The sequence below is a fragment of the Aspergillus caelatus genome (genome assembly GCF_009193585.1).
Source record: "Aspergillus caelatus strain CBS 763.97 unplaced genomic scaffold BDV27scaffold_83, whole genome shotgun sequence".
NCBI classification, from domain to species: Eukaryota; Fungi; Ascomycota; class Eurotiomycetes; order Eurotiales; family Aspergillaceae; genus Aspergillus; species Aspergillus caelatus.
Window position 1 is genome coordinate 36,467 of NW_022475346.1, and position 11,541 is coordinate 48,007.

The following is an 11,541-nucleotide window of genomic DNA, read 5'->3' on the forward strand; positions in this document are numbered from 1 at the left end:
CTATTGCCGACGAGAATGCAACTATTAAGCCAATAGGAGACATTCTGATACACTTAGCGTGTTTTATAAACATCACCTAAATACTCCGTACAACTTGGAGTAATAAGTATACATCCTATACAGAGGCCGTGGGTCACTGTGTCACGTGGCATTGGATCAATAGCATTTTAAGCTTCCACATATTCAAGCCTTGTTATTGGCCTCCATTCACGAGTCTATGACCCACCTGGCGATGACTTTCCGTGCACAGCCTCCGTACAGTACGCTGTACCTGTTCTGTAAGCCTTACAGAAACCGACATAGAAAATGGGCGTACCTTGTAATCATACGGCCATATATGGAGATAAACAGATTATTGGAAGCTGAAGAGTGTACTGAGTAAAATCAAGTCATGGGTCATTAGCTTTTAGACCTGTCACGGTGGGTCACGTTAACAATCCCTTCTATTGCTCAGTATAAAGAAACGCGTCCGCATCACCCCGTTCCCCAAGCAACTCCTTTTCATTCAACCAACTTCTCTCCTTTTTGGTTTCTTTTTTCCTTTCAGTCATCATCAATTCTATTCCTACTACAATCTATCATGCCTAACAAGGGTCCCAAAAGCGATAAGAACAGCAACGGCACGTCGTCGCAGCCACAGCCACAGCCGCGAAGCAACCGCTGGTCAAAGCACTGCGTCTCTGCCAACCTGGACGCCCACTATTCTTGGTTCGTGACAAGTGACTATGATCATGCCTTTTCGTATGTCTGCTTTTGCCCACCCACTAGTGAGGTCGAAGATGAAGACGAAGAATGGGAGACAGAGGACAGTGCAGATGATGAGCCTGAGGACTCAGTAGAGGATGCCAACCCCAACCCCAACCCCAAATGCGATGGCGGCAAAAAATGCCTTTGCCACAAACTTGCCTCAGACCATCCCGAATATCCTTGGGTGGCCACGCGCGCAGGCGTGCGGAAGTTCACAAACCAGCACGTTCATGCGGATATACGCTGCCCGGATGTTTTCGATATGGATGTATTCAACGACTTCACAGGCTATGGTCTTGTAGAGGTCGCGCAAAACCTGGTCCTTGATTTCGTAGAGGCCGAAGGCGACTGGAAAGAGCAGTGGGCCGTTTGTGAGGCTGTGGGTATCGCCATCTTCGGTGATATGTTCATTCCTTTAGCATAGTACGTTAAGAATCCCCGTTTCTATGGAGAGTCTCTGCTGACAGGTATAGCGTTGACGATGGAGATCTTGCAGACGATACATTCTGTCTGTTTTTAGCTATGTTTCTCACTATGCTTACCAAACTAGAGTCCCAGGGACTTCTTGGCCCTGGCTCGGAAATCAAGAACCTCGGAATGGTTATGGCGTTGTACTTGTGCACAACTTCCGACATACGCGCCTACGGTATTTGCGAAGGAAATGATGATAAGACGAACAAGATTGCAGCATTCTATAACTCGGACGAAAAGATTCTAGCCTATGCTAAGAAATACAACATTGAGCTGCGCGGTCCGTGCAACCTCGACAGTTATGTTAAAGACTTGGATCAAGTCGAATTACCACCTGCTAAAGACGACCCTTGGGGCTGGGCTGCTGTCCTCAAGCAGTATGAGAAACTCCACGGACGGGAGAGAAAGAAGCCTAAGATTGGAGGAATACAATATGACATCACGGCGATGAGCAGTGCAGAACGCAGGGAGAGCAGCTACAACGGTAAAGACCCTCTGAAAAAGTCAGAGATCGACAAAATCAAGCAGGGCATGTTTTTTCAACTGGTCTAGGATCGACAATGATAACTGGCCAGGCAAATGCCCGGACTACTCGATATGTACATTTCAAGCTATCCAATACATTGGCTTGTTTTCTCTAGCGATGACCAGGAGGACCGGTCTATAAAGTCAATAAACTCGTAATTTTCACGTCATTGCAATATGTTTACCGATCTTCATCACGGCGATGTCGCGATGGAACTTTGAGACTCGCCTTGCGAGGATTTGGGGCTTCAAACACTTCCTCCAGTTCTTCTAGGGTACGACCCTTGGTCTCAACAAAGAAGAAGTAGATGACAACAAACTCAAAGCAATCCCAGAAAACAAAAAAGACATAGAACCAGTACCCGATCTATGATTATTTACCATTGTTAGCTGTTGTCTTTGACGCAAGGGCAGCCTGGTTGTATAGCCAGGGGTATTATGAACTTACGTCTGCCAGAGCAATCGGTGCCGCGAAGGTATTGACAAAGCCCGCAGCACCAGCCGTGAGTTTGAATGTTCCCATGCCCTTGGCCCGCATATCGTTTGACATGACTTCACCGGGATAGATAGGTTGCATGGATGTGAAAGCGAACGCAAATACAACACCGAATATGTAAATAAAAGCGATCGAAGCTGACGATGCCGTTGTGCTGCCACTTTGAAGGAAGACAGCAGCTGTTGCTGCCGTGACTGCCAAACAGATGACCATCCCAGCTGTTGAACCAAGAAACATTTTCCGGCGGCCAACAATATCGTGGAAACGCGTGCCAATCGTGGCAGCGATCCATCCAGTCAACGCATAGATAATGTTGAGCAGGAGCTGAGTATCAGTATTTGTAACTCCAACATTTTTCAGCAGCGTTGGAAGGTAGTACGAGATGACGCTTTGTATGGAAAGTTAGTCGTCTTTCTCTCTTATCAATAAGCACATATGAGGTGACTGACTTATTTCCCGAGAATTGTCCGAACCAGCTAAAGACCAGATTGAGCATGAGACGGTACCGGCGAGAACGGGACTTGACAAGCACGGAAAGATCAAAGAAGTTACGCCAGTGCGTAATACCTTCTTGTTGCAAATTATCTCTCATCTCGTTCATCTCAAGCACCACAATTGGGTGTGAAGCGTCGCCGTTGGCATGATACTTTACGATGAAGGCTTGGGCCTCCTCATGGCGATCCTTTGCGATGAGCCTATACGATTTTAGTGTTCGCCTTTTCTTCAGAGAGGGAGGACCAACCAACGGGGCGATTCTGGGACAAACCAGATACCCAAGCAGACAATTCCAGGGCATACCATCTGGAGCCAGAGTGGAAGGCGCCAGTCCAGATGGCTACGGTGTGCCAAGTGTAGATGGGCACCATACACGGATGAAGTTGCGAGTATTGAGCCCTAGTAAGACAATCAGAGGGTCTTCTTTTCAGAATGGGAACTGAATCACTAGCATACAACATAATAAAGTGTGTTGTACATTCCAGCTACGCTTCCACGATACTGGGGAGGGGCAAGCTCGACGAGCAACAAGGGAGAAGCAGTATGAGCGCAAGTCGCAAAGAACGACAGCAGGAATCTCCCCCCAATGAAGACGCTTAGCTTCTCCGCAGTACTGGTGACAACTGTGGCGACGCAGACCCCGAGACAGCCAATGAAGATATGCGTTCGTCGCCCGCGCCAATCTGCCATCCAGATGAAAAGTGCACCTGCCATCTGGCCAATCTAATAGAGTCTGGTCAGTCTTTCAACCTGTCTCCTCTATAGGCAGTTACTCGCACCTGGAATATGGAGAAAACGATTCCAGTGCTCACAGAGCCCTCGTTCGGAAGATTATAATACTCAGTATAGTTCGGAAGAGCATTAATAGAGCCCATGAGACTCGTGTCGTAGCCTGAACCAAGCATCAGCTACCTGTCATGAGTGACCATCGGAGTCAAGATACTTACCATTCATAGTAGAGCACAGAAAAACCAAAGCAGACATGAGATATAATTTTCTATACCCCGAACCCCATGGATCTGGTCGGTTTCTTTCAATAACTTCTGCCAGGGTAAGGGGATCTCCTTGAACTTTTCCATTTGACAGACCAGCTGATTCAAGATGCTCAGGTTCTGGTGGTGCCATATTAAGGTCCTTACTCCTTCTTTTCTCAGTCATACTATCAGATCGCAAGATTTGGTGCAAGTCAAACCGAGCTGTGCAACTAATAATATGTCCCAATGGTATTCCAAAGCCTGTTTTATATAGTACCCCGATACCTAGGATACCTCCCCACGGGGAAGCCTCTGCCAAGAAGTTAGGACCGCCCGTTGACAGACCGTCTATCCCCACATTTTCCAATCTCTTCGCATTACTTTACTACGAATAGTATAAGAGCTAGTGGGTTTTAATCCAGTTGGTTGGAGTTTAGTCCGGAAGACAAGATTAAATACCTCCCGGTAACACCGATTACTAGTGCTATAACAAGTCTGTCTGACACTGGGCAGTGGGGGTCTCGTTGAGATATTTACCCTGTCAGAAGCGTGGGGGCACCAGGTTTCTTCTCAGGCATTGCGAGCAATACTAGAGACGTTGCAGGACCAGCTTGCCTTGACGGCTAACGCCGTGTCAGATCAAACTCATTAGCTGCCTTGTTAGGTCCTTCAAGTCTTCACTATGATAGAGCGCTCGGAAGGTAAGCCATTGAATCAATCTATGCCAGGCGGGAAAGTATGAGGGCAAAAGATACTAACGTGACTGAGTCGCCAAACACGATTCCGCCGATAGTTGCTGGGTTGTCCTCTACGGCAAAGTATACGACGTGAGTAGAATCTGATAGCTTTCTTAACAGGGTGCATTGCAATTAACAAATCTAGGTCACTAGCTTTCTCGGAAATCATCCCGGCGGCTCTGCTGCTATCCTAGCCCTGGCTGGGAAAGATGCAACAGAGGAGTATGATACCATACATCCCCCAGGTCTATTGGAAGATCACCTTACTCCTCAGGCATGTTTGGGCATATTATCCGCATCCGCACCAGAGGCTGCAGAGCCAACAAGCGTTTCCAAACAGACAGCATCTAAAGAGGCTTCCGAAGACGCACCACTATCATCGCTGTTGAACCTCGCCGAGATCGAACGAGTTGCCAAGAGGAAACTCAGCCCTAAGGGCTGGGCATATTACTCCTCTGCAACGGACGACAGCATCACAAAAGCGCACAACAATCTCATATACCGTTCGATCCTACTAAGACCACGAGTACTCATTAACTGTCTCGAATGCGATCTTTCCACCCGTTTCCTCGGCCTCAAGCTCGGGCTACCGATCTACATATCCCCAGCAGCAATGGCTCGTCTCGCCCACTCACAGGGTGAAGCCGGCATTGCAGCAGCCTGCCAAAAGTTCGGGGCAATGCAACTGATCTCCCACAACGCCTCGATGACCACACAGCAAATTGTCGCAAACGCCCATCCAGACCAAGTCTTCGGCTGGCAACTGTATTGCCTAAAAGACGTGAAGCGTAGCGAGAAGCGGATCGCCGAAATCAACTCAATCAAAGAAATCAAATTCATCTGTCTCACGCTTGACGCTCCATTTCCCGGTAAACGTGAGGTCGAGGAGCGACAAAAGATGGAAGAACTGCGCGCCGTTGGTGCAGCTTCGTCGCCTCAGGTCTGGGGAACTGATGCCTCACTCACGTGGGAGAAGACGCTCAATTGGCTCAGGATGCATACATCCCTGCCGATTGTTCTGAAGGGTATTCAAACATATGAGGACGCTATCCTCGCTGCAAAACATGCGCCCCAGGTCCGGGGTATTGTACTTTCGAACCACGGTGGCCGGGCATTGGACACCGTGTCGACTCATGTACATGTCCTACTGGAGATTCGGCGCTTCTGTCCGGAGGTCTTTGGTCGATTGGATGTCATTGTTGACGGCGGCATCCAAAGAGGGACAGATGTCGTCAAGGCTCTAGCGCTTGGTGCTAAGGCTGTGGGGATTGGAAGAGCAGCTTTGTATGGTCTTGCAGCTGGTGGGCAAGAGGGTGTCGAAAGGACATTGCAGAGTGGGTTTATCACAAGTGCTGAACATATACCGAGCTTATCATAACTGATTTGTACAGTCCTCGCCGACGAAACAGCCACTGCTATGAGACTTCTCGGTGTTCAACGTATTGATCAGCTGTCACTCCAGCATGTGAGTTGGGAATATCCTGACCATTATATTTTAACTAATTTCAATCCAGGTAAATACTCGACTCGTGGGCTCACAGACCTTCGACTCAGGAAGCTCGATGTCGAATCCAGAGTCAGTGGAAATGGCTTTTCCTGCCCACGCTAAGATGTGAGCTCTAATGCTTTAGATATGCATGGTAGAACCCATAAATTTCGGTCATATAGTTCAGATAAACACATAAATGCAAATTTACCATATCCAACTACCGTATATCGAGTTTTCCTAGTATCTAAACTTCCAAAATTTGTAGCAGGACTTGTAGCCTTTCGTTTGGTACCCTAGAAACCAGTTCAAATCGTACCTATCTACACCCACAATCAGTCAAAGCCGACCCAACCACTGTGATCCCTCTAACGCCCATGCATACTACACGCTTGATTAGTGCCTATTGAATAAATTACGCACTAAGCGTACCGCCCCGGTATCATGATGCGCGAATATAAAACTCCGTGTCTGATACAGTATGGGTCATGCATAGGGGATGATCCACTAAACCGTTTTCGACACGCGGTTTTGAAATACCGTGTGCCAGCCATGTCGACATGGGATTTGGGGTTGGTGTCGTAGTACCTTAACATAGTGAGATATGTCTTATTGGCTGTAAAAGGCCAAGATTCTTATGATTTGGCAGCTATGGCCGATTGGATTTTGCGGGGTCAATCTAGTAGAGCGGGGTTTCAATATGGGTATACAACTTCTTGATGTTTATGAGGTTTTTTTTTTTTTTTTTTTTGTCTTTTGCCTCCGTTATGTTTTCTATTGAATATTCCACAAATAATTTTACTGGGACTAGTGTTGCCGCTGTTGCAAGCCTTGGTTGGTAAGTAAACGATAACAATGTCCGGCTTCAAGTCTCTCGAGCTCTCGCAGGGCTGGCAATTCCGGGATGCCAGCGATAGCAGTCCAGAAGCATGGCGTAGCGTTCCCAACGTGCCAACTGTTGTACACCTCGACCTCATCGAGCACGGTGTGATACCTGACCCGTTCGTTGGGATGAATGAGCTTCAGGTGCAGTGGGTTGGCGAGCGAGACTGGATATATCGGATCGAGTTTGTACCACCAAAGCTTGAGGCCGGTCAACGATGTGATCTCCTCTTCGAAGGCCTAGATACTATCGCGACTGCCAAATTGAACGGTGAACTCATCCTAAAGAGCGATAATATGTTTATTCCCCATCGACTTAATATCACAAAACATTTGATGCCGGGGTCTGGCAACGTCATGACGCTTGATATCTTGTTTGAGTCTGCTCTGTTGTGTGGGCGGGAGCGTGTTAAGCAACATCCCGAGCACCGGTTTATTACACATCAAACTGAAGCCGGGCGGAGCTCGGTCCGGAAGGCTGGGTATCATTGGGGCTGGGATTGGGGTCCTATTTTGATGACGGCTGGGCCGTGGAGACCAGTTCGGTTGGAGATCTATACAGCTAGGGTTGAAGACGTATGGGTTGAGAGCGAAGTAAGCCAGGATTTGAAGTTATGTCGAGGTCGTCTTAAGGCGCAAATTTCTGGGAGCTCAGGATGTAGTATTTATTTCAAGATTCTGCTCCTGAGTAGGGTGCTCTTTGAATCTGAAGTAAATGCTACTGGGGATGGTTTTGCAGAGACAGAATTCGTGATCGAAAGCCCAGCATTATGGTATCCGCGTGGATATGGCCGGCAGGACCTACATGAAATCTGTGTCAAGCTCATTGACAACAATCATGAGGTACAACATGAGGTCTCAAAGTTGACCGGGTTCAGGAGTGTAGAGCTTGTTCAAGAGAAAGACCAACACGGCCAATCCTTCTTTTTCAGGATTAATGGTATTGACACTTTTGCCGGCGGCTCATGCTGGATACCTGGGGATAGCTTCCTTCCTCGAATGACTCCTGACAAGTACAGGAAATGGCTCGAATTGTTGCTAGAGGGGAATCAGAATATGATCCGGTAAGTCCTTTACATCGTCACCCGGAAGCCTAGCTGGCATTGACAAGCTCTCAGCATCTGGGGCGGCGGGATCTTCGAACCCTCCGCCTTTTATTCCATTTGTGACGAGCTCGGGATCCTAGTCTGGCAAGACTTTATGTTTGCATGCGCCTCGTATCCTACCTATCCATCCTTTTTGTCGTCCATCGAGGAAGAAGCGCGTGTAAATGTCAAACGTCTCCGTCATCATCCTTCCATCGTGATCTACGCAGGAAGTAATGAAGACTACCAAATTCAAGAAAAATACCATCTCGACTATAACTTCGAGACTGATAAAGATCCGCAGTCATGGCTCAAGTCAACATTTCCTGCCAGGTATATCTATGAGGACCTATTGCCGAAGGTTGTAGAGGAAGAATCACACGCTACACCGTACCACCCAACGAGCCCCTGGGGGGGAGGAAAGCATTCAGCAGATCCAACAATAGGAGATATCCATCAGTGGAACAGTCTGTCGCAACTCCCCGACAATAGAAGTCTTCGCTAATGTCAACACAGTCTGGCACGGAACAATGCTGCCTTATCAAAACTTCCCGGAAGTTGGCGGACGGTTTGTCAGTGAATTTGGAATGGAAGCATTCCCGCATCGAGCGACAATCGAGAAATTTATTGAAGATGAAGACGAGATGTACCCTCAATCTCTCACCATGGACTTCCACAACAAGGCCAGAGACCACGAGCGACGACTCGGCACTTATATCCTTGAGAATTTCCGAGTCAAATCAGATTTTCAGGTGGGTGGATGGAGGTTTTCTACCTCGATGTTAAATCAAGCGCTACAAAGGGCTAATCGCACCTGATTATAAGTCATACGTACATCTCTCTCAAATTGCTCAATCCGACGCTATGAAGTTTGCGTATCAGGGCTGGCGCCGGCAATGGGGCCACAGTCGCCTCTGTGGTGGAGCCTTGGTTTGGCAACTAAACGACTGTTGGCCGACGACCTCGTGGGCGGTGGTAGACTATTATTTGCGAAAGAAGCCCGCATTCTATGTCATATCGCGGACTCTGAAGCCAATTGCAGTTGGTGTTTCCAGGGCTCACAAGGAATGGACATCTGGACATGCCAAGCCTGCAGAGTCAACGAGATATGAGCTTTGGGCTGTGACCAGCCATCTGAAGCCGATACGCGCTATGTTAAGCTTACGCTTCATATCAATCCAAACGGGTGCAGATGTGCAGCCAGAAGTTTCGTACGAGGTTGTTCTCGTTCCCAATGGTACAACAGAAGTAGCAAGTGGTGATTTGAGTTTGAAAGAGACCGATGCATTTGTGCTGACCGCAACCCTCAGTGTTGATGGTCAGATCATTAGTCGAGACATGGATTGGCCACAGCCCTACAAGTACCTCTCCTTTCGAGACAGGGGTTTAGAGGTCAAATATCTTCCTGCAGAGAATGTGCTGTCCATCACAGCAAGAAAGCCAGTCAAGGGTCTGGTCTTTGAGGAGACTGATGGTATTTGGCTACAAGATAACGGGGTCGACATAGTCCCTGGCTATGAGCAAATAATCGCCGTCCGTGGAATCCGCAGTTCCTCTAATATCCCATGTTGGACGTACATTGGACACGACAGCCTGTGAAATCCATAATTGGTTGCCGAATATAGATAGTCAATCTTCCACATTAGGGGTAGAAGTCTTCTCCCAGTCTATTAGAGATTCCCATTCGTAGTCATATTCAAAGCCTCCTGCGGCGAGATTCCAAAATTCCATATCCATTTCCCCAAACGGTGGTAGAGTCCCCCTACTCACCTCGAGTCCTGTTACATTCTTGCTGGCTTCGTAAATGCTTTCAACCACATCATGTGATCGTCTAGCAGCTGCATTCCAGGGTATAAATGACTTGAAAGCTGCAAGAGCCTGCTCAATTTCGGAGTGACAAGGCGCTAATTCCGATCTACATGGAAAGGCAAGTAACATCATCAACGGGACAAGGCAGGATTGGTAGAGATACCAGGTACTGCCCCATACCCAAAATGAGTCGGGTCGCATACAGCAAACAATGTTCCGAATAGCCTCGAGACTAAGTCTTTGACAATTGACGATAGCTTCTCTATCATCTCCTGTCAAATCTTCGAATTGCGTCTTATCTTGCACATGTCGTAGAAGTACAGACCGGAGTAAAAGCATCCGGACGTTCATATACCGATTCCGCATGTAGTCTCTGACGACAATAAAATCATCTGGGCAGTTTTCATGCGAGATGGCCGTTAAAGCCTCTTCGTGCCAGCCTCTGAGAGCAGTGTCAAAATCATTGATTTCACCAGTCGTAGGTGGATCTGATTGGGCCAGTCGTCTTTGGATTTCAGTGGCCAATTTGCAAAACTCCACATTCGCTCTGAATGCGGTGATGATGATATCTCGATGGCTTTGATTCTTGCCATATTTCGGAAGCGATACATCCATCGTATCTGGATCCCATCTGCCAAATGTTGGCCGTCCGAGTGTCATGGACGCCCAGGTATCCAGACAAAAGAGGCTCCACCACGTGCGCCGTCGGGCTTCTCTACTTGCAAAATGGCTTTCCAAGCTCTCTTCAGGATTTTTTAGCTCTATGGGCCCCTTATGGAGACCAAGTGCGGTTGCCATTCGGAATGCGGCGCCTAGAACGGCACTGGCCATATTTGGCGTATTTCGATAGTGTAGATAGTACCCTCCCAAAAGACACAGAGCTTGCAGGCTCTCAATAGAAGCGGATCCAAAACTCTCAAGCCCGATGTGCTGTCGTACAGATGCATAAAATGCATGACTACGTCGGCTTCCTTCCTCGCTAGCAGCGATTGATCCCACCACGAGTACCATGCTACGGAGAGCAAGCCAACCAGCATCTTTCCGAACCCCACTGCTGTATTCTCTGCGGAACTGTGTCTCATCGATCATTGGGGTAATGGAATTGGCAGTCTTGAAATACGCATCTATGCAGGCTACCTCATCGATCATGCTAACTGGCGCTGATCCAATGGTTTCACGAGGTCCTCGCGGATGCGGATATGATTGGTGCTGAAATTCCAAACGACATCTCTTCTGGTATAATTTCGTTCTCACGGTGGGCCATCGCTCAACCAGGAGGCGTAGGATAAACCTGACTGATAATATCCCTAGACTGGTCTGCTGTCGATCGAATGAGAGTGACAAGCCATTGACATCATCGTAGACATTCGATGTTCCCTTAGACAGCTTCCGATTTTCCTCAAGCTGCCGGTCCTCATCGCTGTGGTCGCTCTCCCTGATCACTGTAGTATTAAGCTCAGTAGCGGTGGCGATATCCCGCGTCGGTCCTTCGGCTACGATGACTTGCAATAGTTCTTCTCGAGAGAGACAAATGAGGGCGTCTAAGGAATAAGAAGGGAAGAGCTTCTGCAAGATAATCCGCTGATGGTTCACAGTCCGGGTTAACTCTTCAGCTGACCTTGACCGAAGTCAGTATAGATAAGATTAAGACTGATGAAGCAGTGTACTTGACAGAAACAGTATGTCTTTTTGAACGGTGCGGGAATTCGCACCGTCCTTCTACTCTGTACCACTTACAGTTCCCACATGGAAGCTCACCATCACAGCGAATCTTCCGTCGGCGACACTCCACGCAAGATCGATTAACCTTTGGCTGAGAGCGGGTATTTTTTCT

The 11,541-nt window shown here is 48.0% G+C and overlaps 5 protein-coding genes across 5 annotated transcripts; 3 read left to right on the plus strand and 2 right to left on the minus strand.

The window, feature by feature from the left end:
* The first annotated feature begins 316 nt into the window (after positions 1-316).
* Positions 317-1,805, plus strand: BDV27DRAFT_111365 (uncharacterized protein). The gene is made up of 2 exons (XM_032064539.1): positions 317-1,170; positions 1,221-1,805. Exons 1-2 carry the CDS (start codon positions 581-583, stop codon positions 1,768-1,770), a joined length of 1,140 nt encoding a protein of 379 aa, XP_031927797.1. The 5' UTR covers positions 317-580; the 3' UTR covers positions 1,771-1,805.
* A 119-nt stretch (positions 1,806-1,924) lies between these two features.
* BDV27DRAFT_145045 (general substrate transporter) lies at positions 1,925-3,892 on the minus strand (the record flags this gene model as incomplete). The annotated part of the gene is made up of 7 exons (XM_032070349.1): positions 1,925-2,110; positions 2,192-2,627; positions 2,689-2,934; positions 2,982-3,133; positions 3,191-3,457; positions 3,547-3,626; positions 3,682-3,892. The coding sequence occupies 7 exons, from the start codon at positions 3,890-3,892 to the stop codon at positions 1,925-1,927; spliced, it is 1,578 nt and encodes a 525-aa protein (XP_031927798.1).
* Positions 3,893-4,269: 377 nt separating this feature from the next.
* BDV27DRAFT_172164 (FMN-dependent dehydrogenase-domain-containing protein) lies at positions 4,270-6,092 on the plus strand. Its single transcript, XM_032075784.1, has 5 exons — positions 4,270-4,409; positions 4,477-4,535; positions 4,591-5,779; positions 5,837-5,910; positions 5,960-6,092. Exons 1-5 carry the CDS (start codon positions 4,391-4,393, stop codon positions 6,059-6,061), a joined length of 1,443 nt encoding a protein of 480 aa, XP_031927799.1. The 5' UTR covers positions 4,270-4,390; the 3' UTR covers positions 6,062-6,092.
* A 597-nt stretch (positions 6,093-6,689) lies between these two features.
* BDV27DRAFT_172168 (beta-mannosidase) lies at positions 6,690-9,512 on the plus strand. The gene is made up of 4 exons (XM_032075785.1): positions 6,690-7,877; positions 7,932-8,365; positions 8,415-8,650; positions 8,724-9,512. The coding sequence occupies exons 1-4, from the start codon at positions 6,787-6,789 to the stop codon at positions 9,495-9,497; spliced, it is 2,535 nt and encodes an 844-aa protein (XP_031927800.1). The 5' UTR covers positions 6,690-6,786; the 3' UTR covers positions 9,498-9,512.
* Positions 9,513-9,527: 15 nt separating this feature from the next.
* On the minus strand, positions 9,528-11,455 carry BDV27DRAFT_157572 (fungal specific transcription factor domain-containing protein; the record flags this gene model as incomplete). The annotated part of the gene is made up of 2 exons (XM_032072534.1): positions 9,528-11,325; positions 11,445-11,455. The coding sequence occupies 2 exons, from the start codon at positions 11,453-11,455 to the stop codon at positions 9,528-9,530; spliced, it is 1,809 nt and encodes a 602-aa protein (XP_031927801.1).
* Positions 11,456-11,541: the final 86 nt, after the last annotated feature.